A 27,262-nucleotide genomic window follows, 5' to 3' on the forward strand; every position below is an offset into this window, starting at 1 on the left:
TAACGTTTACACCACTTCTCCCTCTTAGTTCCCTCGCCAGCGTCCTCAAACTTTTGCGCTGTCTTTGCTCAAGTACAGTCTCCATGTGAAGTGCATGCGATGTACGCAGACTTTCACCAGGTGCTTGGCGCTTCCAACGGGCAAAGGAAGCGGGGCGAGAGCGCGCTGAAGAAGATCTTCGGTGTCAATTAACAAGTGTGACAACACGTGTCTTCAAGCGCATTATCCCATCCAAGATCAAGCTCTCTCGTTCGATGTGACAAGATGATCCTTGTTTTCCGAGCAACTCCACCAGAACGCGGCACTTTTTCCCACTGCCCTTGAGCACGTCTTTTTCGAAAGCAAGACAGTTTTTACTCTCTTCATAGGATGGGTAAGCGCATCTACGCTATTCTTAACTGCCTGGCTGACAGACTAGGTCCTCTATAATATGTAGTAATGAAATTTTGACTTCTCGGACAAACTAAGGACTCTACACCCACCCAACATCGCAAACCACCACGGGTAAGCACGGTGTACGTCCGGATCTCCATAATGCACACCGTACCCGCACCCGCCACACCCGTCAGCGATATACCGTGGTTCTCCCAACAGCTGGCTCTAAGCTCAGCGAGTATTCTGGTGGATGATGATTCAGTCAATTCCCTATCAGTCGTGCGTAGCAAAGCGAAGTTCAGGATTTTTAAATTCATGTAAACAATAAGCTCTAGCTCCAAGGAAGGGACGTGAGCGAGGCTGATGTTGTAGGCAGAGGGATCAGTGTAGGGGTGGAATTGTACCTCTCCTTCTGAAGAGTCAATACAATCTATAACGTCAACTTCATCCACGGTAGCTTGAAGAGTTCACGGGCTTCCACCCCTTCTCGGCTTTTTGGAATATTTATGAGGTGAAACATCTCTTGAAGATCCTCTTATTGTATGGGGAAGGGGTACAGCGATGGTTGTACATGTACCAGCGTTCAGACGAGTCTCGACTAAGAATCTACAGCAACTTGCAGGCCGTTATTAGTTAAAGTGATTCACTGAGCCGTCGCAACAAGTGTCAGTCCCATCAGCTATTTCCAGGGTGTGTTTATATTGATATGCCTATAGGTTGCATATTCTGGATTGTATATCCGCTGGCCCTGGCACGGGGCTCCTACCGGATGATAGCGACGTTCTTGCTGCGAAGTTCTGTCATCCAAGTCGCGTCATCTGCTTCATCCTTCAGTACAGCCGTCTGGCCAAATCAATTACCAGGGCCGCTGATCCGGCGCATCGCTATGATTGGGCGAACTACAGGTTGATCTTGGTGGAGCCGCCTTATTTGCTGTTATGATCAATCGATAGTGCTGTCAATGTTAACCTGGGACGCTGGCAGATGATCCATGGCCTCCAGCTGTAATCAAATTCACACCATTCTTCTCACCTACTTATCGCCAAGAAGATATGCAAGCTTACATATCGCGTTTTCTCCCCTTCCCCTTAAGAATGGCCACTCCCGGCGATCCAACAGCGGTTGACACCATCGACACAATCAATGACTTGCACAAAGATGTCCCCTGTCATGCCCGTGATGACCTTGAGAAGAGATTACTGAGGAAGATTGATTTGCGTATGTCCATACTACTGATTCTATATACCCTGAACCTGGTGGGTCCGAGGTTCTTGCGAACTCTATTATGATACTTACTGTGCATCCTAGATTGACAGAACCAATATTAGGTGTGTTACATACCGTTGGACTTGCATTAATCTGACATCTACAGCAACGCTCGGTTACAAGGATTTGAGAAAGACCTGCACCTGCATGGGCCACAATATGCCACGACTTTGTCCATCCTACTCGTTGGATACATTATGATGCAAGTGCCAGGGTGAGTTTCGTCGTTCATCAAGAGGCAGCTGAACGTAACTTTTCTTCAGGAATATGTTCCTGCACTGGCTGGAGAGACCTTCTGTCATCATTCCGTGTTGTATGTTAGTATGGGGTACAATATCAGTATTAACAGGTTTGCCGACACTGACCATTCATGGAGATGGCTGCTAATGGTGCTTAGGGATCACAACGAAGTACACATCTTTGTTTTGCACCATTCAAATCCGGACTCTGATTGTTTGACCTATAGTTATACTGGGATTGTTGTCGCCCGCTTCTTTCTTGGCTTCGCCGAAGCTCCCTTCTTCCCCGGGATGATATTTCTTGTATCTAAATGGTACAAGCGGGACGAGCTCGCCTTGAGAATAGCTCTCGTTACTTGTGGAAGTTTTCTCAGCTCCGCATTCGGGTCCCTGTTGGCATCTGCTATACTCCACGGCATGCAAGACAAACTTGGTCAAGCTGCATGGAGGCAGGCGACGATCATCTTTTATCACTCCTTGGAGCTGAATGATTTGTAGATGGTTATTTTTCATTGAAGGCGGGGTTACCATCTTGGTCGCGATTTGTGCGATATTCGTACTCCCTGATTTCCCGCACAACACCAGGTGGATCACCCCGGAGGAAAGAGCACTTGCCATCTCTCGCCTTGTAGAAGATGGCTATAGTGAGGCTGACGAGCTTGGGAAGCAGACGACCATGCAAGGAGTGCGGGATGCTGTATCTGACTGGAAGGTGTGGTGGTTTTCGGTTGCAGCCATGTTCCAGTTAGTGGGGCAGTCTTTTTTCATTTACTTCCCAACGCTGTGCGCAACACTGGGATATGATACGACTGTAACACTGCTGCTTTGCGCTCCTCCGTGGGTGTTTGCGACTATAGTCGCATTTATTCTTACATGGTTAGTGGATCATTTCTATCAGAAAATTGACTCTCACGGAGATCAGGTACTCTGACAAGAAGCAAATGCGTTACAAATGCTTTGTTATCTCTAATGCATTCGGCATCCTTGCATTCACCATATCTGCCCTTACGATGAACAAGGCTACGCGCTATATTTCACTGTAAGTGGTATCGCCACTCGTGGGGCACCACTCTTGTACTCAGAGACGTACAGGTTCCTGATGGCTCAAACCCTCACTGGATACATGTTGCTCTTAGGGTGGATCAGCAATATTTTCGCCAGAGAACCCGCAAAGCGTGCCATTGCCATTGCTTTGATGAACGCACTGGGGCAGACAGGCGGTATTATTGGATCGTCAGTGACCTTGTCATCGATCTCTTGCTCCCGCGAATTATTTACGACTGCATTTTTCGCACAGATATGTATGGCCGTTGAAATGGGGCCCGACATATCGTTATTCCTATGTCATCTGCATCGCTGCACTTGGAGTTTCGACAGGCATGTTTGGTGGTATGTATTTGTATTTGAAGCATTTGAATGAGCGGATTGAGAGGAACGAGCGGAATGCGAAGGACGTCAACGAGATTCAGGAGATTAGTTTTAAATATATGGTGTAGTTGAAGGTTGAAATACTGATCGCTTCTGACAGTTGTCTGGGACTCTTGACAGTAACATTGCTGTTCGACGGCGTTATTGATGATCAAAGAGTGCAGTGACGATGCGCTGGGGGTGTCGATAAGGACAACGAATGCAACGATATATTTGTCTGCCCAGACCTGTTTCTCTCTCAAATCTACATCAGCATGGTACACCATCAGGGAAATCTGTGATTCCTAAGAGCCAGTTCGGCAACGAGATGTTGACCAACATTTGGCTGAACCCGTGTGAGATGTTCTCGGCTTCAAGCGTCCCAGACGTCGGACTTCGAACCTTACTGCTCCTACCTGTACATCTACCATGAATTCCTATCTTATTGACTGTCATCGTTGCCAAAGAATCTGTACTAGTGTTCTTGCCCTTACTGCCATCTGTGCAAACTTCACAACAGTACTCATGGCTCAACCTGAGATCACACAAACGGCCGCCAACAACTTGAAGCCAAAGGCACAATGGCAAGACTCAGAGGTGGATATCCTCCTTCAACATTTCATCCAGAATCACGCAGTGATTGGCAATGGTGGGAACTTCTCAGGGCCTACCTTCAACAGCGCAGCTACTGCTATCAATTCCGATGAGACAATTCAAACAATGGGCCCACCAAAGATGGGCAATATGGTTAAGACCAAATGGACCACAGTACGTGATCTTATCTTGATTGATCATGATCTGATCAGACTATCAGCTCAAAAAAATATTCAATCAAATCGAGGCCTACTGCAATGTATCCGGCTTTCATTGGGACAATGTGCGGGGAGCTGGGATTGAGGGCCCTGCTGCTGACAGCGTTTGAAATACATATGTTGCTCCAAGGGTACGTGATTGCATATGTTGTGACACTCACTAACATTGAAGTAATCACGATCTGCAATGCACCCCTTTCGCAACAAAGGGTGGCTGCTATATGATGATATGTATACCATCTTGGGAGAAAACAGTGGCGCTTGTGGAAGGCATGCCTTCCACCCTGCTACCACAGCCCCTGCCTCCATTGATGTTGATATAGATGATGTGCTTGATGGGGGGCTTGCCCTTCTTGATGTAGATGGGGGAAGCACGTCTGCTGGAGCTGCTGGCCCTAGCAATGTGCCAGACATGAGCGTCGACCTGATGATGCCACCTAGCACCCTGTTCCTTGCAACCTCCACTGCTACTGGCTCCCAGTCCAGCATGTTGGCATTTGGCGTCTCCAATACCTTTCTTGTCTCTTCTTGCTTCCTGGTACTATACAGTGATTCACCTTCGTTACTCAGCCACACGATTATGTAACAACTCCGTTTGGTATTAGTAGCAACCCACTTGTATGATTCTCCTCAGCATTTGTTTCCCTCTCACTGAGGTATGTTGTTCTCACATAGCGTATATACACTTGTACTCACAGAGCCCAGTTCTGACTTGCTCTAGGTACTGAATACAGCGTTTGTTTCCCTCTCTGTTAAGACCGTACTCAAGAAGTATCGGATCCGAAGGGCTTCGGCCTCAGCTCATGCGCTGTGCCCCTTTCCCGAGTCTTGCCCCTTATTTCAGAGTGCTAGAGTATCGCGTCTAGTGAGATGGGTAAGTATTGTAATGGATCCGTTAAGGCTTCTGGATATCGAACATATAGAGTAACGGCTAATCCGGATTGGATCCGAACTAGAAACTAACGGGTGAGGACTGTCCGAAGACAGAGACAGATATATAGACTATAGGAATCAATCCTAAGTCTCGGAGTAGACAAGAGTATCGTACTCGAGTCCGGACGGATAACGGAGGGACTTAGAGTCCTGACAGAATGAGTGCAATCTAAGATGATATTCGAACTGATCTACTACAGCGCATGTACAAGGGTTTATATACTATGGATAACTAACGGAATGATCAATAAGCAAAGGCGCGAGGCTATGTACGAAGTATAAGCAAAGTATGTGTACCGCATATCAGTAAGTCGGATGGATAACAAATCATAACCAGGAATGAAGTATAAGCTAAAGCGGATCAGTAAGCATAACGGAAGTAAAGGATAACCGGTATACCGGTGTACAGGAATGCCGAAAGGAGATGAACGATAGTTAGAGTTATATGAACAGGACATGAAATAAGGATTAGATCGGATCTGTGGACCAGACGACGGATATGTCCATCGGATCTGTACCCGGGAATATGGTATATGACACTCTTGCTGAGTTCTGACTCGCTCTAGCCATTACAGCAAACGCGTGTGCACCAACACTTTGCTCAACTCCATGGAGACATCATTTTACAATTCTGGTGGCACTCCCATGTCCAACTATGCCAACAGTCCCCAGTCATCATCTCTCCCCCTTTCGTCAACATTGGTGCCATCATCCCAGCCATTGTCCCAGCCACCAGCCTTGAAGAAGGTTTGAGTGTTGATATATGGTAGCTCACAGACGGGGGTGAGCAGCACTGCTAAAGTCGCTGCCAAGATCATACCAGCGGCCGCCGTCATGAACATGCAAGGCACTATAAATTGCCTCACTGACATTATCGAGAGGAATATGATGGCTCCATCTGACCTACCTGTTGTTGTTGCGCCAACCATGATATCCCATGGCCTGTCAATTTTGCGTGGTGCAGATGGAGATCTGCCTGTTTCTCAGAGAGCCAACCTCTTGCAGATACTTTTGCGCTCTGGAGGTGAGAACAATCTTGCTGTATATGTTGGGCTGGAGGATGACTTTGAGATGCGCTGTGCATTTATCTTGAGGCTCCTGGGGTCCATACAGTAGAAACTATCTTACCATTTGTATTGCTGCTCCTTACATTTTTCATACCAACATGTAGTATCTACCTCATGTATCGCATATCACATTCTTCGCAATGCCAATGGATTCTCCATGTCTTCGCTGGTGGGAACGGATCAGGAGTAGATGGCTGTGGTTGCTGCTGGTTGGGAACGGATCAGGAGTAGATGGCTGTGGTTGCTGTTGCTGATGAAAACCACTGTAGTAGGGTGTTTGGGCATCAAGGGTTGCTGAGGGTAGCCCAGGAGTGGTTCAGGAGTGGTTCTCAGTTAGGCAAGCCAGGTTCTGGGGTCTTGGACCCAGTAGAGTAGGCCTTAGAGCGGCGGTGGCAGTAGTCCAGTCTTTGTCTTTTCCCTTTGCAGTAGCACCTAGGTGTCGAGGCCCCAGCCCTCTCCACCTGGTGACTAGAGTGGGCAGACACCATGGCCTTTACCATTGACGACCTGTGCCGCCTTTGCAACATTCCTCAGTCACTCGAGAATGAACTGCCTTATGACAAGTCGCATTGGACAGTAGACTCTCCCCCCCAAAGAGCGCTTCCAATTCACTACATGACTTATCGATATTATCCCCCAAGAAAGACGACACTAGCATTGTTCAGAACAACTTAAGATTCATTCGCCAACGCGCAGCAGTACCCAAACAGAACCCTTCATCTACCCTAGTTATTCCGATTTTTTCCGCACCTACACTTAATAAGACAATGGCAGCAGCAACCCAGGCTGTCATACCGCAACCTAGTTTCTACGGAGACTATTAGAACGGCGAGGAACCTACCAATTGGATATGGAAGTATGACCTCTCATTTCTGCTGTCTTATACGGATGCGGACAAGATAAACAGGTTTGAGCTCCAGTGCGCAGCAGCAAGCCCTGCAGAAGTGTGGTTTGCGACCCTAGGGATGGCAGAGAAAGCCTCCTGGGCCACCTTCCTTGCAGCCTTCAGAACACGGTGGCCTCAACCACCACAGGTAACACTCACAGTTGCACAGAAGAAGGACCAAATTCATGCACTGACCCTCAAGGACGAGGATATCGGAGTAATGATTGAGGAGGACAGAGGCAGAGAGTGGGGACACATTAAGTGGGCAAGGCAGGTTTCACGCATGGCCCAAGGATTCAACGATTGAAGTCCTACAGGACTTTCTATCTGATCAATACACAACTTGGGCTGACTTCAAAACAGACGTTGCCAAAGTCTCAGTGTCGCAACTTGTATGGGCAAAGCAATGGTTAACAATGGAGCGCAAGCTCAGAGAGGATGTTGACAAACTCCAGAACCAAATCAGTAGCAGCCACAAGACATCCACACCATCACCCCAGAACACTCAGAACCCCTACATTGCGCCACCTGCTTATCATTACAGCCCTCACTATGGAACCCTGTCAACGGCACCCCCCACAACAAATGCTCCCACCAGCCACATTCCAGATTCCCCAGATACCACTCGCTCCTCAGACCCCTCAGAACCAGCAGGTTCCTCAGACCCCACAAGGCACCAACCCCTTCACACCAGCAGGACTGGTCGCAAGGAACAACCTATTCTATGGGTATAGAGAGTTTCCTCAGACCCCCACTAGAGCATGAGGAGGATCCCCGGTGGAACATGCATGGCTGGCAGCGCAGCTAGCAACCATCCCCCATCATACAGATCCTGATGCAGGGAAGCAAGCATATACCCAACAGGTCCAAGACTGGCACAACCAGCATGGGGCAGAGGCTATTCTGAACTCTCAACAACCCTACCAACTGAAACCAGGAACCTTACCAATCGGGTCAAGGGAATGTTTCACCTGTGGGATTGCAATGTCACCCCCCACACCAGTCCTACAAATGCACAAATGCACGAACACACCTCTACCTCCGCAGGAGACAAAGTGGCGCGAGATGGTATCGCGCCTGGTATTTAGAGCGCTCATGATGGCGCCCACCGCAGGTCTGTTCATGAACATCCAGTTCATGACACCTGCAATGGCACCACAGATGAACGTGCAGTACACAACACCCCCTCCAGTAGGTGCATACCTGCAATATGGGTACTTTGCACAGGAGGCATATAACATATATGAGAACATGGGAAACAAGTACAGACCGCAGCAGTAGGGGACCTACTTGCAGTCCTGACCTCCAACATCTCAATGTCAACTATATTTACAGTTTCGAAGGATATAGATGCTCACGATGACCAACCGTCCCCCGACCTTTCAGACAACTCGCATAGCCTCCCTTCCACAGCATCACCCTCTGTGCACACATCAGACTTCAACACGTCCATCATCAACTTGCCAATGATAACTCGACTGGTCCATCTTGAAAGCCAGGAACCGGATGACGACCTCATAGTACCAATGTTGGAACTCATCTCACTGAACCTTGTGGACTCAAGTGATCCCATGTCTAGTATAGATTCCGATTCTGATTTCGTTCCTATTTCAACTTTACCATTTTCCGATTCTGATTTTGAATTTATTTCTGCATGTACATCTTCTGAAGAACCCTCTAGCACCCCCTCATGTACCAGTTTATACGAACCCACACTAAGCACTGAACAACTGGACCCAGAGACTCCAGCATCTATAGAACTCAGTACTAGTGTAGTTGATATCGCGCTAAGTGTCATATCTACTCCTGAATTAATCAAAGTTCCTGACTGCTACCTTGGTACAGATGATTGCAATGTAATCGACCTACATCACATCGCAGACCAAGACGACCATATCACCAAGGGAACACCTTTCGTCACGAACATTGCCCTATATGGACCAAACACCACAACATCCCGATTCCGAGCCAACATCGACAATGGGGCTATGATCAACATCATAGATCTTAAAGTGTTCAAGAAAGCTGCCAATCGCCTGAAAAGCTCACATGGTTGACACGCATCCTCCGCATGGCAGATGGATCCGAAGTACCATCGCACAGAGTATGGACAGGGATGTTCCAGTGGAACAAGGCAAAGATTCGCACATCCTTCAAAAGTGTTCAACAGTGGAGGCATCTGGTCCATGCTAATAGGTAAACCTTTACTAGAACAACTTGAAGCTACACATGATTACGCCACAGATACCATCACCATCCCTAATGCACAAAGGCCCATCACAATCTGTAATATCGCAAAACTATCAGCAACCCTCGACCCCGATGTATCACCATGTCACATACCTGTACAACAGCCAGTCGCATCAAAAAGCCAAATACATGATAATGGTTCTGTCGAATGCAACTACGGCACGGAAGTACATGATAATGGTTCTGTGGTGCACAATAATGAACCTGAAGACGGCCCCATCTTCTTAACCGTCACCATACCAGCAAATATTGTACAAAATCAAGAACCAGTCCCAGCACCGCAGATATCTACTAACAAACACTTTATCTTCACAGTTTCCCCACACCTTAGATGCCAGAAGTTCAACAAATACAGGAGTGCACTGGCTGAGGCAGGCGCTCATGTAGTGATTGCTGACCAGCAACCTCAAGTCTCACCAGTAACCAACACTTCCACACTGTCACCATGCTTACCCGCACTGTTTACAGCACCAGACCCAACTGAGAACCATCGTCCCACATCCATATGGCCCATCCTTGAAGAAGAAGAATCAAACCTAGGAGAAATACCTGAATTTAACACCCCTCGAACCAGCACCAACATATATACAAGACATGCCGACCCCTTCAAACCAGAGAGAGTAGCAGAGATAATGAGGCAGATCAAGATCGGAGAAGACTTAACAGAGGAACAATGAACCAAGGTGTGTGGTTTATGCACAGAATTTGCTGATACCTTTGCATTAGCAGTTAGCGAGGTTTTCCCTGTGGACTTCAAGATGTTCAAGCTCACCTTCCCAGAAGGAATGAAATTCACCACCAAAGTCAACCAGAAACCACTCACCCTGCCCCAAAGAGAGTTCCTATATAAATGGCTGAACGAGCTAGAAGCTGCGGTGTCTTCTTAGATAGATGATCTATAGATAAACACCTATAAACCAAATATCTCCATGGTCAGTGATTCAGACAAATACCAATGACTGATAACATGGTTGTTCATGGTGGCTAATTAGCAATACCTAAGCCGCTGTCAGCAGAAGGTAGCTAGTGAGGTCAGTAATGTGAGTGATCAATCCAACAATGCCTGGACAACAGAAAACAACAAAAGAATCACGTATACCTTCTTGTACCAAAAAGATGCCCAACAGCAATCTTACTACAAAGATTTGTGCGAAGCTACAATGGTCACTCCCACAACACAAACAGGTAGGATCACTGGTCAGGACTAGTCAATGCTCAGAGAACTTTTAGTACTATTGAACCTGCTGTCAAGGAACTTGCTTTGAGTATTAAACAGGAAACAGGAACGGACATCCTTGGTGTTCGGCACCAAGCCCCCTTTCAATAGCTAAAGCTGTATGGCAATGAAACCCTAGCTCAGCACCACTACTCAGATGTGTGTGGTCAAGCGCACAATTATCAACTTCAAAGCTCCCCCACTAAGCTATGTAAAGTCTTAGGTGGACTAAGGAGACAACACAAAAGTTGCAGGAAAATAAAAGAAGAATACGGAAAAACAAACAAATGGAGGCAGTACCAGGCTTGGTGGTTGTGGAGGATGATGAGCTCACACTAATGGTGTCTCACAGAAGAGTACCTTCACCATCTTCAACAGCTCTTCACTGTTGTTTGGCTATAGTCACACTTCACACTCAAGAACTGGGGGATAAAAACACACTTTTATTGAGAGAGAAGGGGCTCTTATATAGACAAAATTTAAGGGCTATGCTACCAGTACTTTAAGGTTCCTGTCAAGTCATCTCCAGTCAAACTGAGTCATATAAGCTAGTGTGAGTCATACTGAATCAAGTTGAATCATTGTGAGTCACTTCAGATGGTTGAGTCACTTGGATATATAGATGAGTCATCTTGACTTGGTGTTAGTCATGTGATTTCTCATGACAAAGTGTCACGAATTCCAAATACAAACCATTATTCTTTCTTAAATACTCGTAAAACACCCGTTAAGCGCCCGTCACAAGCGCCCATTGTTAGCGTTCAGCCAGCGTCTATACCTATAACCTTTCCAAACCCTAACCCGAACTTCTCTATTCCATTAGCGCCCACTACTTCTATATCCGATATTCCTGATTTCGACTTCCTTACTCAAGCAGTTAAGTCACGTGACTCTAGAACCTTCGAGAACCCCTGTACAGCCATCACACGTTCCATGACATCATAGTGTAGTTATATTTAGATCATCGTACGATTCCCTTTCTTATTTAATGATTGGCTAGTTAGTTCAGATTCAGATTCAGTCTCCGCTTTAATATATGTATATAGGTAGCTCGTTGTAGTCAGTAGTTCTCCAGTTCAAACCTCTTTGTATTAGCTTACTGCTAGCAATCCTAAGACGTCCCTGCTATCCTTTCCTCTTTTGTTAGATAACCTTTGTTTGAGTCCTAGTCTCTGCCCCAGCGTTAATTCATTTAAAGGGTTTGTGACCCAAAGCAGAAAAGGTCTGGACACTGATTATGTAAGGTACCAGTCCATGTGTTATGTTTGTGTTTGTTTATTACATTTTCTGTTAGGGGCCAAACTGGTGTGGTGCTTTGTATTTAGGGTTTCCTGCATGTTCCCACAGGACAACTTGTGTGGGAAATAATTTTCACAGTCACCTGACATGTGAGAAGTTCATGCTGAGTCATTTTTAAGTCAAACGAAATGAAACTGAATCCAAGAATAAATCTCCAAAAATATTCATTCCTGTAAACTGGGTTTGTAGAAGAATGAGGAGAAAGAAGCAAGTCCTTTTCCTGGGCCAGGCTTTGGCTCAGGATGTTGCAATCATGGTCTTCATGACGCCAGGCTTCTTATGAGAATGTTAGTCAGCCATGCACCAGACTAGTTTGGTGCAGGTCAGCAGGTATTATATGGTGAAATCACCCCGGAGGAGGTTAAGGCAGCAAGCCCCACTGTCTTAGCGCAGAAAGCTCATGGCTCAGGGAGTTTACCTATAGAGGAGTTAGTACACTGCATCAACGACCAATGTGCAGCACACGGACTCCCCACAAGAACCAACCTTCCACCAAGACCACCTCCACCAACAAGCAACGTGAAGGTGGGATCGACACTGAAGTGGAGAGTCTGCCAAAACTTCGCCGAAATCTACCAAGCCAGCCAGGTGCCTCCAGTACTGCAGGGAGACATTCAGACAAAGCAACAAAGGCTCAGTGGACATTGATGGGTTAGTATCATTGACTTTGCAGCAGGATTTTATGCCATACCAGTGGGTGAAGACACTCAACCATACTTAGCCTTTTACACGGAAGGAAGGGAATATGACTGTTACTGTAGGATGCCATTTGGACTGACAGGCGCCCCAACAAACTTCAGCGACATGGCCGCAGTTGCATTAAGAGATCTCATTGCCTTACTATTTGAACTCTACATTGATGATACAGGAATGGCAGGAGACGTATTCAAAGAGAAACTGGGCTGACTCCACAAGTTTTTCGAACACGTTCGCATGATGCATCTCTCACTATCACCTTCGAAAACTCAGTTGTTCATGACGGAGCTCATTTTCGCAGGAGCAAGGGTGGGACAAGATGGAATCAAACCAGATTTGATGAAGATATCGGCAGTCATGAACTGGGAGATCCCCAACATGGTTCATAATTTGATGCAGTTTCTCGGGCTGACGGGTTATTTTAGATCACTAATCAAAGACTACGCAAGGAAGGCAGCACCTCTTACAGACCTTATACATTGATTAGGCACACCACCAGGAGGGCAACACATAGGATGCCATAGATACCGTCAACACCTCAGAACCACACAGCTCAAATCACACTGGGGTCCCTGCCACACAGAAGCCTTTATGAACCTGAAAAAGACTCTAGTAGCGGAGCCAGTACTTAAAGGGCCTCGATTCGATGGCACACCATTCATAGTGACCACAGACAGATGTCAAGACAGATTCAGTGCCATCCTCGTGCAGAAACACACAACCACGCTCCCATCAGGAAGGGTGTCCACTGCCATACACCCTATCGCATACGTGTCTAAACACACATCTCCCACAGAAGAGAAGTATATACCATACATCCTGGAATTTGCAGTACTGAAATTCGCTTTAGATCAATTCTCAGACAACATCTGGGACTCACTGGTAGAAATAGAAATGGACTGCCAAGCACTCCGGGACACCCTCCTCAGCCCTAGCTAAGTGTTGCCCACGCATGTTGGAGGGATGGTATACTGGCATATCACTTCACAGACGTCAGACATTGCGCAGGGGCCACAAACACTGCAGTGGACGGCCTAAGCCATTGCTTCATTGCTAGGGAACCTAGTGCTGGAGATGGTTCCAAGTGGACCGTCAGTGAGGACTGGGAAGCTTCAAGGGGAATAGTACAGGACCTATTTGAAGTATCGTCAGCCTTTCCAATGCCAAACGCTAACCTGATCAACATAGACCCCCTTCGAAAGCAATTCACGAACGAGCCCTTGTTCCTTGAAATCATTGAAGCAATATACGACCTGGATTCAGAGAAACCTGTTAGGGATAAATGGCATGCGTGCCACCACTGTGGGAAACACAACAAGAAGAGAACTGTAAAGTGCTCCTCAAATGTTGGGTCAAAATTGCTATGCCTAGCTGCTATTTCGACCCTAAAGGATTTCTGTACTAGACTCAGAGCTCAGAGAGTAGAATTATCATCAAACAAAAGACTGTGATCCAGACTGGTACTGACACTGGTGAAAGGGATACATGATTATGTAAGCAGTAAAAATGCGAACATAAACTAAGGAAAGTGGTGGTAAGTGAAGGTATGTAAAAAGGGGGAATATCAGCCCAGGGAAAACTATATTGTCACACTGCGCTAAGCAGTTTTTCATTGCTGACGAGAAGTTATGGCGCATACCTAATGACTCTTCCACGCTGTCCTGCATGATTTGGGAATCATGCATGGACATGACTACTAGGTATCCCCCTAAAAGACAAAGTCTGTTAGCTTAGTCCTCAGACTAGTCAACCCATACCTTGGTATCAAACCTTGGTCCAATAGTTTCAGTTTTCCCTCAGTGATTCATGAATCCACCATGTTTTGAAGAAAAGTCATATGTGAGATGGGAATCACATAATGACCTAGTTGATATGAGAAGCAAAATGAAGGTTAAGGTATTGCCTTTCATTTGGCTTATTCACTTTGGCTAGAGAAACCCATAGAGAAAAGTTCAAAGCCTAACAAAAACCTATCTAAAAAGCCCGCGTATTGTGTACTATTATTTGTTTCATTATTTCTGAGTTGTTTTCTCTAGTGTTTCTTTACTTTACTTTTCTATTAGGATGCTCTGACTAATCAGATGCTTCATAAAATTCTACCTACAGGGTATGATGTCATAATGATGTCATAGGACTTCACCTACACTCCTGCAGGTATTTTGGTTGAAAGATATGATATCATAGTGATGTCATAATGATGTCATGTTCCATGGAATTTGCTAGAACATTCCAATGACTCATAATGACTCATAGTGACTCATAGTGACTCAGAATGATGTCATTATCCCACCATGAATATTCTGGAATGTTCTTTTGCACCTGCTAGAACATTCTGCTCCAGTTTTTGGAATATTCTTCTCACATTCTGAAGTCATTACATCACCTTTTTACTTACATAATATTCCCACACAAAATGTATATAAGGAGAGCCCATTCTCCCCCCAAAAAATAGATCTCCCACTTGTTGCATTCAAGAACTCCCACTTGAGCAAATTGAACTCTCACCTAAGAAGCTTCAGTCTGAACAAATTGCTGCTTACAAAGCCCATTTCCTTTGTAAGAACTGTCCAGGCAAGTGCAGGGAAAGTGTTTCCCTTGAGATTACGTAAGTTTCTCGTGATAGAAACCCAGTTTTGTGAGACCAGTGTTCTCACCACGTAGTGTTTACTGACCAACACGAGCTTTGGTCACTGTTGTTATTTGTGAGACCAGCGTTCTCACCAGGTATTTGTATACTGACCAACACGAGCTTTGGTCATTGTTGTTATTTGTCATTGTTTTCTATTTGTCATTTGTTGTTATTTGTGAGACCAGCGTTCTCGCCAGGTATTTGTATATTGACCAACACGAGCTTTGGTCCACGTAGTCACATTTGAGACCAGCTTCTCAACAGTTAACCGTATATTCAGGAAACCAGTTCAAGTGTCTAGACGGTATATCCTAGACAATCCCATAGTTTCAATCAGAGATAATAAAGCTCCGGCTAAGTTAATCTAACTGATTGGTTTAGCGAGCCTCCCAAGAACTCACACATTATCTACCACGAAAGAAGAAAAGTCGTAGACTGTGTTAATCGAGGACTGGCAAGAAGTCTTATCCAGTGTAATTGTGGTGTCATTACATTCTTACACGTTTTCATATAAGACCCTCGGTTATTAAGACAACGAGTGCCTTGAAGTAAGATAAACATCATATCAGAGATCAGTTGTATACTACCTTACAGGGGTCGCTTATATAACAATCTATTTATAAACTACTTGTTGTGTGCTACCTTTCAGGGGCTGAGTATACAACACCAGAACAGCTTTCTAACTAGGCTTTACATATTTAAGACAGACTTCATAACTTGTTGTGTACTACCTTACAGGGGTTGAGTATACAACACCAGAACAGCTTTCTAACTAGGCTTCACGTATTTTAAGACAGACTCTCTCTTTTTCAGGAAGGGAGACACGAGAACACGACAAAGTTGAGACAGACTTTCATAGGTTGAGACACAACCTACGAGATTGAAACAGATCTTACTATCAGAATGTTAGGGAATCTACGAGTATTCCACCAGGGAAACAACAAGAAGAGGACACATCAGTAAACCCTCCCAAGAACTCACATGTTATCTACCACAAAAACTAGAAAAGTCGTAGACCGTGTACTTAAGGACTGGCAAGAAGTCTTATCCTGTATAGTTGTGTTGTCACTATACACGCGTTGTACATAAGACCCTTAAGTAGTAAGACAGTGGGGTGTCAATGACGAGTCCAAGGAGGAGTTCTTTTGGGGAGAATTTGAAGGATGGAAGGATGTGGGTGTTGAGATGCTCAATTGCAGTCTTGAAGTGGTCGGACCAATTTGCGGGCACAGATTCTGGGTTGACATCTACGCAGCTGTCCTCTCCCAGGTCTGGGGCACTCATATATTTCAGCCATCCTAACAACAACTTATTTGTCCCATCTACCAATCTGTTTATCCAGGGTGTGTACGCAGCTGTGATGTGGTGCTTGGCCTTGTGTGCTTTGCACCATTCATGAACGTCGTTGTTGTCAAAGTGCCTTCCTCCGTCGGTCATTAGCGTTTCTGGGGCACTGAAGTCGTGTTTGATCTTTTCTAGTCCCGCTATGATTGTCTTTGCTGTTCTGTGGCTTCTAAGCTTGAATCCCCAAATATGTTGTGAGTATGTATCTATAATCAGCAGAATATTATTGAAACCCCCTTTTGCTTTAGGCATAGCCAGATAATCTGTGATGAATAGCTTGAACAGGTGCCTTCAAACAATTGGCTCTAGTAGTGAGTTAGGGTGCATGGCCCCAAAATTTTTACATTGTCTGCACTCAGTGATCGCCGTGGGCTAAATATTCTGTCCATCAGCTGCAATTTGTCCATGTCCCGTCCCCAATGTCCACCCAATGTCCATGATTAGTGTGTTTGTTGCGAGCTAACTCAGTGGCTTCATCTTGGGTGATACATTCCAGTTTGCTGTGAACATGCGTTGTCTTAATAACCGAGGGTCTTATATGAAAACGTGTAAGAATGTAATGACACCACAATTACACTGGATAAGACTTCTTGCCAGTCCTCGATTAACACAGTCTACGACTTTTCTTCTTTCGTGGTAGATAATGTGTGAGTTCTTGGGAGGCTCGCTAAACCAATCAGTTAGATTAACTTAGCCGGAGCTTTATTATCTCTGATTGAAACTATGGGATTGTCTAGGATATACCGTCTAGACACTTGAACTGGTTTCCTGAATATACGGTTAACTGTTGAGAAGCTGGTCTCAAATGTGACTACGTGGACCAAAGCTCGTGTTGGTCAATATACAAATACCTGGCGAGAACGCTGGTCTCACAAATAACAACAAATGACAAATAGAAAACAATGACAAATAACAACAATGACCAAAGCTCGTGTTGGTCAGTATACAAATACCTGGTGAGAACGCTGGTCTCACAAATAACAACAGTGACCAAAGCTCGTGTTGGTCAGTAAACACTACGTGGTGAGAACACTGGTCTCACAAAACTGGGTTTCTATCACGAGAAACTTACGTAATCTCAAGGGAAACACTTTCCCTGCACTTGCCTGGACAGTTCTTACAAAGGAAATGGGCTTTGTAAGCAGCAATTTGTTCAGACTGAAGCTTCTTAGGTGAGAGTTCAATTTGCTCAAGTGGGAGTTCTTGAATGCAACAAGTGGGAGATCTATTTTTTTGGGGGGAGAATGGGCTCTCCTTATATACATTTTGTGTGGGAATATTATGTAAGTAAAAAGGTGATGTAATGACTTCAGAATGTGAGAAGAATATTCCAAAAACTGGAGCAGAATGTTCTAGCAGGTGCAAAAGAACATTCCAGAATATTCATGGTGGGATAATGACATCATTCTGAGTCACTATGAGTCACTATGAGTCATTATGAGTCATTGGAATGTTCTAGCAAATTCCATGGAACATGACATCATTATGACATCACTATGATATCATATCTTTCAACCAAAATACCTGCAGGAGTGTAGGTGAAGTCCTATGACATCATTATGACATCATACCCTGTAGGTACGAATTTTATGAAGCATCTGATTAGTCAGAGCATCCTAATAGAAAAGTAAAGTAAAGAAACACTAGAGAAAACAACTCAGAAATAATGAACAAATAATAGTACACAATACGCGGGCTTTTTAGATAGGTTTTTGTTAGGCTTTGAACTTTTCTCTATGGGTTTCTCTAGCCAAAGTGAATAAGCCAAATGAAAGGCAATACCTTAACCTTCATTTTGCTTCTCATATCAACTAGGTCATTATGTGATTCCCATCTCACATATGACTTTTCTTCAAAACATGGTGGATTCATGAATCACTGAGGGAAAACTGAAACTATTGGACCAAGGTTTGATACCAAGGTATGGGTTGACTAGTCTGAGGACTAAGCTAACAGACTTTGTCTTTTAGGGGGATACCTAGTAGTCATGTCCATGCATGATTCCCAAATCATGCAGGACACCGTGCGTGCCTTCAAGCGCATTTCTCGCGCTTTCACCGCCATTCACCAGGGTTGTTCAGCATCATTCTGTGGATCCTTGCTTTCCTTGCTTCCCCTTTAGGGTCAAACATTCTTGCATTCTGCGAGTATAGCAGCTAGGCAGAGCTGAGACTCACTTATACTGGCTGAGCACTTTTCTTATATGTGCCTGCCAGGTTGTGATACCCCACACCGTTTCACTCCCCTCTGCATCTGCACCTGTGGGGTGCACTGCAACTTCTTCAACTCCTTCGCCACTGCTGCGATCTTTCACACACGATTGAGGCTACAATAGTGCTGATTCAAGGGACTCAGTGCGTAATCGGACCTTAGCATTATATCACTCACATCATCCTGTGGACCCATTGCAAGTAAGTGAGTTTGCTCAACGAGTATTTGGACTCTAACACTTTGCTGTGTGATCGATAACCAGCGTCAATTGGCACTGAACAGTTTGTAATTATAATCTACAGTGGCTCAAAAAAGTGTCACAATGTTTGTGGCTTTTCATGTAATTGCTTTCTTGTGAGTCAGGACGTGGGAATATGACTAAGCCATAGGGAGGGGTGGGAAAAGCCCTGCTTCTTTCGCTTCAATTCCGTCCCCTACAGCATGGGAAGCTGATGTTATCAAGTGAAGATATGGTCATTTTAATTTGGTGATCATTGAGACCTTTTTTGACTTTATAAAAATTTAGCAAAATCAGGTCACCTAGACAAATGTTATGACTAAGTATCTAAAAAAATGGTGTTATGTCAATAATATGGTCTGACTGTAATATCTTACATCTATATAAGTGCAAGCTAGAGCATGAAATTCTCCATAATCCTCATGAAGCCTATCTCCTCTACTCAACAGGATAATATCCTTGTTCTCAACTTCTCTGGTCTATCTACTAGGCAGATTGCTTCCAAAACTGGTTTAAGTTGGGCTACTATTGCTAGGGTCATCAAGAAAGCTAATCCAAATAAAGAAAATATCAATATGGGCCATCCTTCCAAGCTCACCCCCCATGATAAGAGGAGCTATTGTTCACTGTATTCTATCTGAGAAGCTTCAAATGCTGTTCAAGCCACCAAATTCATTAATTCCATCATCCCCTCCACTGTTTCCACCCAAACAGTCAGAAGAAACACTCTCAAGGCAGCTAACCTGAAAGCTATAACCAAGAAGAAGAAACCTCTTCTTTGACCAACTCATAGGAAGAAGAGACTAGTCTTTGCTCTGAAGCACCAACACTGGCCTGTTGAGGACTGGAAAAGAGTTATTTAGTCAGATGAGACCAAAATCAATAGACTGGGGTCAGATAGTCAGGAATATGTGTGGAAAAAGGCAGGTGATCCACTAGGAGACAGAGAAGTGAAAGGCAACGCTCAAGTTGGAGGAGGAAACTTGATGGTATGGGGCTGCATGGGATGGAATGGAGTGGGGATTCTGTGTGAGGTGGAGGGGAGGATGAATGCAGAGCAGTAGCCTCCATTCTAGAGGAGTGTTTGCTTAGAAGCATGAAGGAGTCAGGTATTGATGAAGAGGACATCATCTTCCAGCAGGACAATGATCAAAGCATACCTCAAGACTGGCTACAAAATGGTTTGAAGACCATAATATCAATGTTCTATCATGGCCAGCACAGTCTCCAGACCTCAATACCCATTGAACATCTTTGGGAATTACTCAAAAGACTACTTGCTGCCTATCAAGATCCTCCAAAGGGGCTATTTGAACTATGGGAGAGAGTTGTAGTAGAGTGGAGAAAGATTACTAAGGAGGAGTGGTCAGAAATTGATAGAACGTATGCCTAGGAGGGTGTCATATACCATATATCCGGTTACAGATCCGATGATCTGGATCTCAGATCCGATCCAGATCCGATGAACATATCCGTCGTCCGGTCCACAGATCCGCTTTGATTCTTAATTTCATTTCCTGTTCATATAACTCTAACTATCGTTCATCTCCTTTCGGTATTCCTGTACACCGGTATACCGGTTATCCTTACTTCCGCTTTGCTTACTGATCCGCTACACTTACGAATCCGCTTTACTTGTACTTCATTCCCGGTTCATGATTCGTGATCCATCCAACTTACCAATACGCTCCACTTAGACTTTGCTTATACTTTCGTACATAGCCTCGCACCTTTGCTTATTGATCATTCCGTTAGCTATCCGTAGTATATAAACCTTTGTATATGCGCTGTAGTAGATCAGTTCGAATATCATCTTAGATTGCACTCATTCCGTCTGGACTCTGAGTCCCTCCGTTATCCATCCGGACTTGAGTACGCTACTCTTGTCTACTCCGAGACTTAGGATAGATTCCTATAGTCTACATATCCGCCTCTGTCTTCGGACAGTCCTCACCCGTTAGTTTCTAGTCCGGATCTGATCCGGATTGGCCGTTACTCTATACAACGCGATACTTTAGCTCTCTGAAATAAGGGGCAAGACTCGGGAAAGGGGCACAGCGCACGAGCTGAGGCCGAAGCCCTTCGGATCCGATACTACTTGAGTACGGTCTTAACAGTATATTCGAACTCATACCTTTCCGAGTTACTTAACATCTATCATGCCTCCTACCAAGACACAAAACAACTCTGCACGCGGTCGGACTAACCTCCCTCCGTCGTGATCCGACACCTATAGTCAACACCTTCACCAGTTTCTCTCAGCGCCGTGTTAGCGCCCACGGAACCGCTCAAAACCATATCCGAACTCCTTAATCGTCGACACCCGGAAACCCCAAACACGCACTCCTGCCGTAGGACCTCCGGACGATGATGATCCCGATGATGGTGATGATGATTTCCCTGGTAATCCACCCGATGATAACGGTGGTGATCCGGATGATGATCCGGATGTTGAGGATGATGAAAATGACGGTCTAAACCCACAAGACCGCGTTATGCTTCGACTCTCAGAAGCCATCGATAACCTTGCTCGCAATAATCGTCGCGCGCCCGCATCCGAAGATTCTAGAGTCAAGGTCCGAGAACCGGATACCTTCGACGGATCCGAACCACGGAAGCTCCGTGCGTTCTTTGTCCAGTGTGAGCTTAACTTCCAGAGCAAGCCTAAGGCTTTCCGTACCGGAAGGGCTAAAGTCAACTTCGCCCAATCCTACCTTAAGGGTATGGCCCTTGAATGGTTTGAACCGGATCTCCTGTCCGATGATTCGGACGACCATCCGGATTGGATGGATGACTATTCCGTGTTCATGCTTGAACTCCAAGCCAACTTCGGGCCTCATGACCCATCCGGTGATGCAGAAATGCAGCTCGAACAGCTCCACATGCGCGATGGACAGCGCATCAACAAGTACGTTGTGGAATTCCAGCGTCTTGCTTCACAGGTTCGTGGCTGGGGCGACGGAGCCTTACGACGCCAATTCTACAACGGACTCCCGGCCCGTATCAAGGATGAAATCAGTCGCATGGGTAAACCCTCTACTCTTTCCGAATACAAAGTCCTCGCTCAGACTATCGACGCCCGATACTGGGAACGGAAGGGAGAGATCTCTCGAGAAGCTAAACCCACTTCATCCACTACCCCTAAGCAATCCACTTCTGACCGGACGAACTCCAATACGTCCGGATCCGGAAATCACAAATCCGGAAACTCCCATGATCAGAAGTCTACAAAGCCATCCGCGTCCTCGAACTCGTCCGCTCCTAAAGTTCCGGATCTTACTTCCAAGCTGGGTAAGGACGGAAAGTTAACGTCCGAAGAGCGGCAGAGAAGGATGGACAAGAAACTCTGCTTATTCTGTGGTGGGCCCGGCCATACTGCTCGGGAATGCACCAAGTCTACTTCGCGTGCTGCCAAAGGCCGCGCTGCAGTAGTCGCTCCGGAAGTCAAACCGGATGTCTCTACTGAGACAAAAAAATAGTCCGCGACTCTCCTAGCTCCGTGCAGGAAGAGGGTCGCGTTGACTCTGCCTGCACAAAGGAGTTAAGACTCAACGCTGTCGCGCTCTCGGATCCGACTTCCCTCTGTCCATATGTTTCACTTCCGTTACTTCCATCCGTATCCGAATTTCCAGCTCTTGTAGATTGTGGTTCTTCTCATTGTTTCATAGATACTGCGTTCATCCGAAAACACAAAATCCCTACATATCCGATACCTACGATTCCGCTCCGCTTGTTTGATGGTACTTGTAATAATACTATTTCCGAAGCTATAGATTTGTCCGTCCGCTTTCCGTCCGGTGTAGTCACCTCTGATACGTTCTACGTTACCCCCTTTGGATTCATCTTGTTTTATCGTTCTTGGATATAGCTGGCTCACCCGACACAATCCGTTGATTGACTGGGTTTTGGGCAGCATCGAATTCCGGACGACATCTCATGGAATGCCATCGGACCCCTCCGACGTCACTTCCGTCCTCGGATATCCCTCCTCCGACGGAAACCATACCTCCTCCGACTACATCCGTACCCTCCGCTGATAACACTGTTCCTAATATATCCCTGAATCAATGCAGTTGCCTTTTGCCGGGCCTGCAAGTTAGAAGGATCGGTCCAGTTCAGTATATACCTTCGACCATCCGGTGTCGATCTCCGATCCGCTTCTCTATCGTCCGATCCTCCGGATCTATCCCAAATTCCTTCGGACTATCACGAGTTTGCGGATGTCTTCGACAAGGGAAAGGCTGGTCAGCTTCCTCCACATCGTCCTTATGATCTGAACATAGATCTGGAAGAAGGAACTAGTCCTCCCCTCGGAACTATCTATTCTCTATCCCCCGGTCGAGCTTGCAGCCCTCCGGAAGTTTCTTGATGAAAATATTGCCTCTGGACTCCTCCGCTCCTCATCCTCTCCTCACGGAGCTCCGGTCCTATTTGTCAAGAAAAAGGACGGATCCCTCCGCCTTTGTGTGGATTTCCGTGGACTCAACCAGATCACTAAGAAAGACCGATATCCATTACCCCTCATTGCCGACCTATTAGACTCTCCGAGCCGTGCTAAAGTTTATACCAAAATCGACCTCCGATCCGCTTATCATCTCGTCCGGATAGCGGAAGGGGACGAATGGAAGACTGCCTTCCGAACGCGCTATGGCTCCTATGAATGGTTGGTGATGCCGGAAGGTCTCACTAACGCTCCAGCAGCATTCCAGCGCTTTGTCAATAGCGTGTTTGCTGATATGCTGGATGTATGCGTTATCGTATATCTGGACGACATCCTCATCTATTCCCATGACCTTGCGTCCCACAAGCAACACGTCCGAGAAGTACTCCGTCGACTCCGTAAACATCGTCTCTATGCCAAACCCGAAAAATGCGAATTCCATTCCACCTCCGTTGAATATCTCGGATATCTCCTATCTCCGGACGGCTTAACTATGTCGTCCGATAAGATCCAAGCTATTACTGACTGGCCGGAACCTCGGAAAGTCAAGGATATCCAATCCTTCCTCGGATTCGCAAATTTCTATAGACGGTTTATATTCAACTACTCGGATATCGTGGTTCCGTTAACACGGCTTACACGCAAGGATGCTCCGTGGAACTTTTCCGATGAATGTCGGAAATCCTTCGAAGAACTCAAGAAAGCCTTCACTACGGCTCCGGTGCTTACGCACTGGATGCCGGATGTTCCTATAGTTGTGGAAACCGATGCCTCTGACTACGCTATAGCTGGAATACTATCCATAGTATGTCCGGACTCAGAGCTTCGTCCGGTAGCGTTCTACTCTCGAACGCTAACCGCTCCGGAACTTAACTATGACACCCACGATAAGGAACTTCTAGCTATATATGAAGCTTTCCGGACCTGGCGACATTATCTAGAAGGCTCGGCCGAGCCTGTAGATGTTGTCACGGACCACAAGAACCTTGAGTACTTCGCCACTACCAAACTCCTCTCTCGCCGTCAGGCCCGCTGGTCGGAATTCCTCCATCAGTTCAATCTTGTCATCCGCTTCCGTCCCGGAAAACTCGGAGTTAAACCGGATTCCCTTACTAGACGCTGGGACGTCTATCCCAAAGAGGGGGATAAGGACTACGCTCGAGTTAACCCTCATAACTTCCGTCCGGTATTCACGTCCGAACAGTTAGCTTCGTCCCTACGAGCCTCAACCTTAGCAACTCCGGTTCTTAGAGCAGCTGTTCTAATGGATATTGATGACCTTCGGAAAGACATCCTGACCGCACTTCCTAATGACCCTATTGCAACCAACCATCTTCCGGTACCTTCAGATCCGAGATGGACAGTGGACGATAGGGGTTTCCTCCGTTGCGACAACCGTATATATGTCCCAGAATCCGATAACCTTCGACTTCGCGTCCTCCGTAATACTCATGATCACCCCTTATCCGGACATTTTGGTCAAAACCGAACCCTAGACCTCATCCGACGCGAGTATACATGGCCGGGTATACGCACCTATGTTAAGGACTACGTCCGGTCCTGCACTACCTGCGCCCGAGCCAAGGTTCCGAGACATAAACCCTACGGATTGCTCAAGCAACTACCCATACCGGAAAAGCCTTGGAATTCCATATCCATGGATTTCATAGAGCAACTTCCGGACTCATCAGGCTTTACAGCCATCCTCGTTATCATAGATCGTTTATCCAAACAAGCAATATTTGTTCCGACTCACGATACCATTACCTCTCCGGATCTCGCTCGTCTATTCCTACTTCATGTGTTTTCCAAGCACGGAGTTCCGTCCCATGTCACCTCGGATCGCGGGTACAGAGTTTGTATCCCACTTCTTCCGATCCTTAGGAAAAGCATTGGATATGGTCCTCCACTTCACATCCGGATACCATCCGGAAGGGGATGGACAAACCGAGCGTGCCAACCAAACCCTGGAACAATACCTTCGGATATATTGCAATTATCAACAGGACAACTGGTCGGAACTACTTCCCTTAGCAGAATTTGCCTACAATAACGCTCCAAGTGCTACTACCGGAGTATCGCCTTTCTTTGCTAATAAGGGTTATCATCCGAACATATCCGTCCATCCGGAACGCGATCTATCCTCCATCCGCGCTCGCGACTATGCTATAGACCTCGACGACCTTCACCAATTCCTTAGAGAAGAAATGGCTCACGCCCAAGAAAGATATCAAGGACCTGCGGACGCTAAACGGAAACCTGCTCCAGATATCAATATCGGAGACCAAGTCTTTGTCAAGGCTAAGTACTTTCCGGTCCACTCGTCCGTCTAAGAAACTCTCGGAAAAGAATCTAGGTCCGTTTGAAGTCATATCCCGTCCGGGTACCCATTCCTTTACCATCCGACTTCCCGAATCCATGAAATCCGTCCACCCCGTCTTCCACGTCTCACAGCTAGAACCATCCGTTCCGAACACAATTCCCAATCGGATCCAGCCTCCTCCACCTCCGGTCGAAGTCGACGGAGAACCAGAATATGAGATATCCGAAATCCTAGACTCTAAGCTGGACCGTCGTAGAAGACAATGCCAACTCTTATACCTCGTCCGATGGTCCGGATACGAAGGAACAGACGAAGAGACTTCATGGCTACTAGCCACGGAACTCGGAAACGCGTCCGATCTAGTCTCGGATTTCCACACTGCATATCCAGACAAACCCGGTCCTATTGCTATACAATGAATATACAAAGCGGATATACAAGTACATTAGTAGCAGAGAAGGCAGATCCGAAAATCCTCAGCCATCCATCTCCATGTCCCCACCCGATCCGGATCCGGATCCGGATTCTTCAACGTCCTTGTCAGTGGCCTCAGAACGAGCCGCCTCTGTAATCCGGATTCCATTCCGGATCCCCTCAAGAAGGATGGTCTGGAACTCCCTCTGCTGCTCCAAAAACGCCTCCAAGTTAGTATTCATCCGCTCTATAGCAGTCCTACTCCCTTCCGCCGCTCCGATGCTCTGCTGGAGCAATCCGTTGGTCCGAGCCAGTTCCGCTACAATGCTATTAGCGGCCGCGACCCAGGCCTGATCATCATACTCCACTTCCACCTCATCCGCTACTACCGTCTTCATATCCGGATCCGGAGTTGGACTCTGCTGGCGCTTCTTACCCTTGCCTCTCGGAGATGGGTTCTCAGCAGCGCGCTGCCTCTTCTTAGACTTGGAATCCGTAACGGTTCCAGGTCGTCCGGGACAAGGAGCCTTGTCCTTCCGGCACGCGTTACAAGCCTTGATCTATCCGAATGTTAAGAGTCACGGATCCGAAGATTCAAGGATGACTTACCAAGGAATTGCTATCCGCATCGGACCACAGACAGGCGCGACCCTTCTTAGCGCAGCGGGTACAAGCCCCATCCTTATCCGCTGAGATGGCGCGAGACTACGGATCCGATAAGGGACGGATCCGATAGAACAAGTCATAACTCACCATTTCCGCTACTATAGCCCTGCGCCTAGCCTCCTCCGCTTCCCTTCGGGCCTCAGCCCGTTCAATCTTCTTAATCCCTGCCAAGCGCTTCCGTTCCGCCTCTTCCGCTTGTTGCTTCAGCTTTTCAGCCTCTTCCTCCTTCTGAACCTCGGCCTCAGCAGCAGCCAAGCGCGGCCTGGATATCCGCCAGAGTCTGCTTAGCGGTCTTCTTAGAGCCGGATCCGTTATCAGCCATGGTTGAGATAAGCTAGTGGTAGTGGAAAAAGTAGGGAAAGGAAGGAACACCCTGCGACGCTTTGGCATCCGTATATCTGTCAGAATCCGAACTCAGCAACTTCTCCCATCAGCTTCTCCATTGTCTCGCACTCATACCATCCGTTCCGGATCGCTGATTCTTGTGCCTCTAGGGATCGGCCCTAAGGGGGGGATACTGTCATATACCATATATCCGGTTACAGATCCG

General features: G+C 46.4%; 5 protein-coding genes across 5 annotated transcripts; all 5 read left to right on the plus strand.

Annotated features, from left to right (window-relative positions):
- Window positions 1-1,838: 1,838 nt before the first annotated feature.
- On the plus strand, window positions 1,839-3,412 carry DFJ58DRAFT_767424 (major facilitator superfamily domain-containing protein; the record flags this gene model as incomplete). The annotated part of the gene is made up of 6 exons (XM_041388859.1): window positions 1,839-1,855; window positions 2,108-2,329; window positions 2,379-2,756; window positions 2,803-2,919; window positions 2,973-3,113; window positions 3,178-3,412. The coding sequence occupies 6 exons, from the start codon at window positions 1,839-1,841 to the stop codon at window positions 3,374-3,376; spliced, it is 1,074 nt and encodes a 357-aa protein (XP_041248306.1). The 3' UTR covers window positions 3,377-3,412.
- Window positions 3,413-3,812: 400 nt separating this feature from the next.
- On the plus strand, window positions 3,813-4,209 carry DFJ58DRAFT_723563 (uncharacterized protein; the record flags this gene model as incomplete). The annotated part of the gene is made up of 2 exons (XM_041385019.1): window positions 3,813-4,055; window positions 4,102-4,209. The coding sequence occupies 2 exons, from the start codon at window positions 3,813-3,815 to the stop codon at window positions 4,207-4,209; spliced, it is 351 nt and encodes a 116-aa protein (XP_041248307.1).
- Window positions 4,210-4,286: 77 nt separating this feature from the next.
- On the plus strand, window positions 4,287-4,685 carry DFJ58DRAFT_723564 (uncharacterized protein; the record flags this gene model as incomplete). The annotated part of the gene is made up of 1 exon (XM_041385020.1): window positions 4,287-4,685. The coding sequence occupies one exon, from the start codon at window positions 4,287-4,289 to the stop codon at window positions 4,683-4,685; it is 399 nt and encodes a 132-aa protein (XP_041248308.1).
- A 992-nt stretch (window positions 4,686-5,677) lies between these two features.
- On the plus strand, window positions 5,678-9,463 carry DFJ58DRAFT_837953 (uncharacterized protein; the record flags this gene model as incomplete). Its single annotated transcript, XM_041392422.1, has 11 exons — window positions 5,678-5,779; window positions 5,810-6,056; window positions 6,204-6,268; window positions 6,372-6,470; window positions 6,924-7,259; window positions 7,303-7,639; window positions 7,815-8,099; window positions 8,147-8,176; window positions 8,321-9,037; window positions 9,064-9,167; window positions 9,230-9,463. The coding sequence occupies 11 exons, from the start codon at window positions 5,678-5,680 to the stop codon at window positions 9,461-9,463; spliced, it is 2,556 nt and encodes an 851-aa protein (XP_041248309.1).
- A 445-nt stretch (window positions 9,464-9,908) lies between these two features.
- On the plus strand, window positions 9,909-10,562 carry DFJ58DRAFT_837954 (uncharacterized protein; the record flags this gene model as incomplete). Its single annotated transcript, XM_041392423.1, has 5 exons — window positions 9,909-9,918; window positions 9,965-10,110; window positions 10,228-10,275; window positions 10,310-10,420; window positions 10,488-10,562. The coding sequence occupies 5 exons, from the start codon at window positions 9,909-9,911 to the stop codon at window positions 10,560-10,562; spliced, it is 390 nt and encodes a 129-aa protein (XP_041248310.1).
- Window positions 10,563-27,262: the final 16,700 nt, after the last annotated feature.

This window comes from Suillus subalutaceus (genome assembly GCF_016647625.1).
Source record: "Suillus subalutaceus strain FC151 chromosome Unknown DFJ58scaffold_14, whole genome shotgun sequence".
NCBI lineage: Eukaryota > Fungi > Basidiomycota > Agaricomycetes > Boletales > Suillaceae > Suillus > Suillus subalutaceus.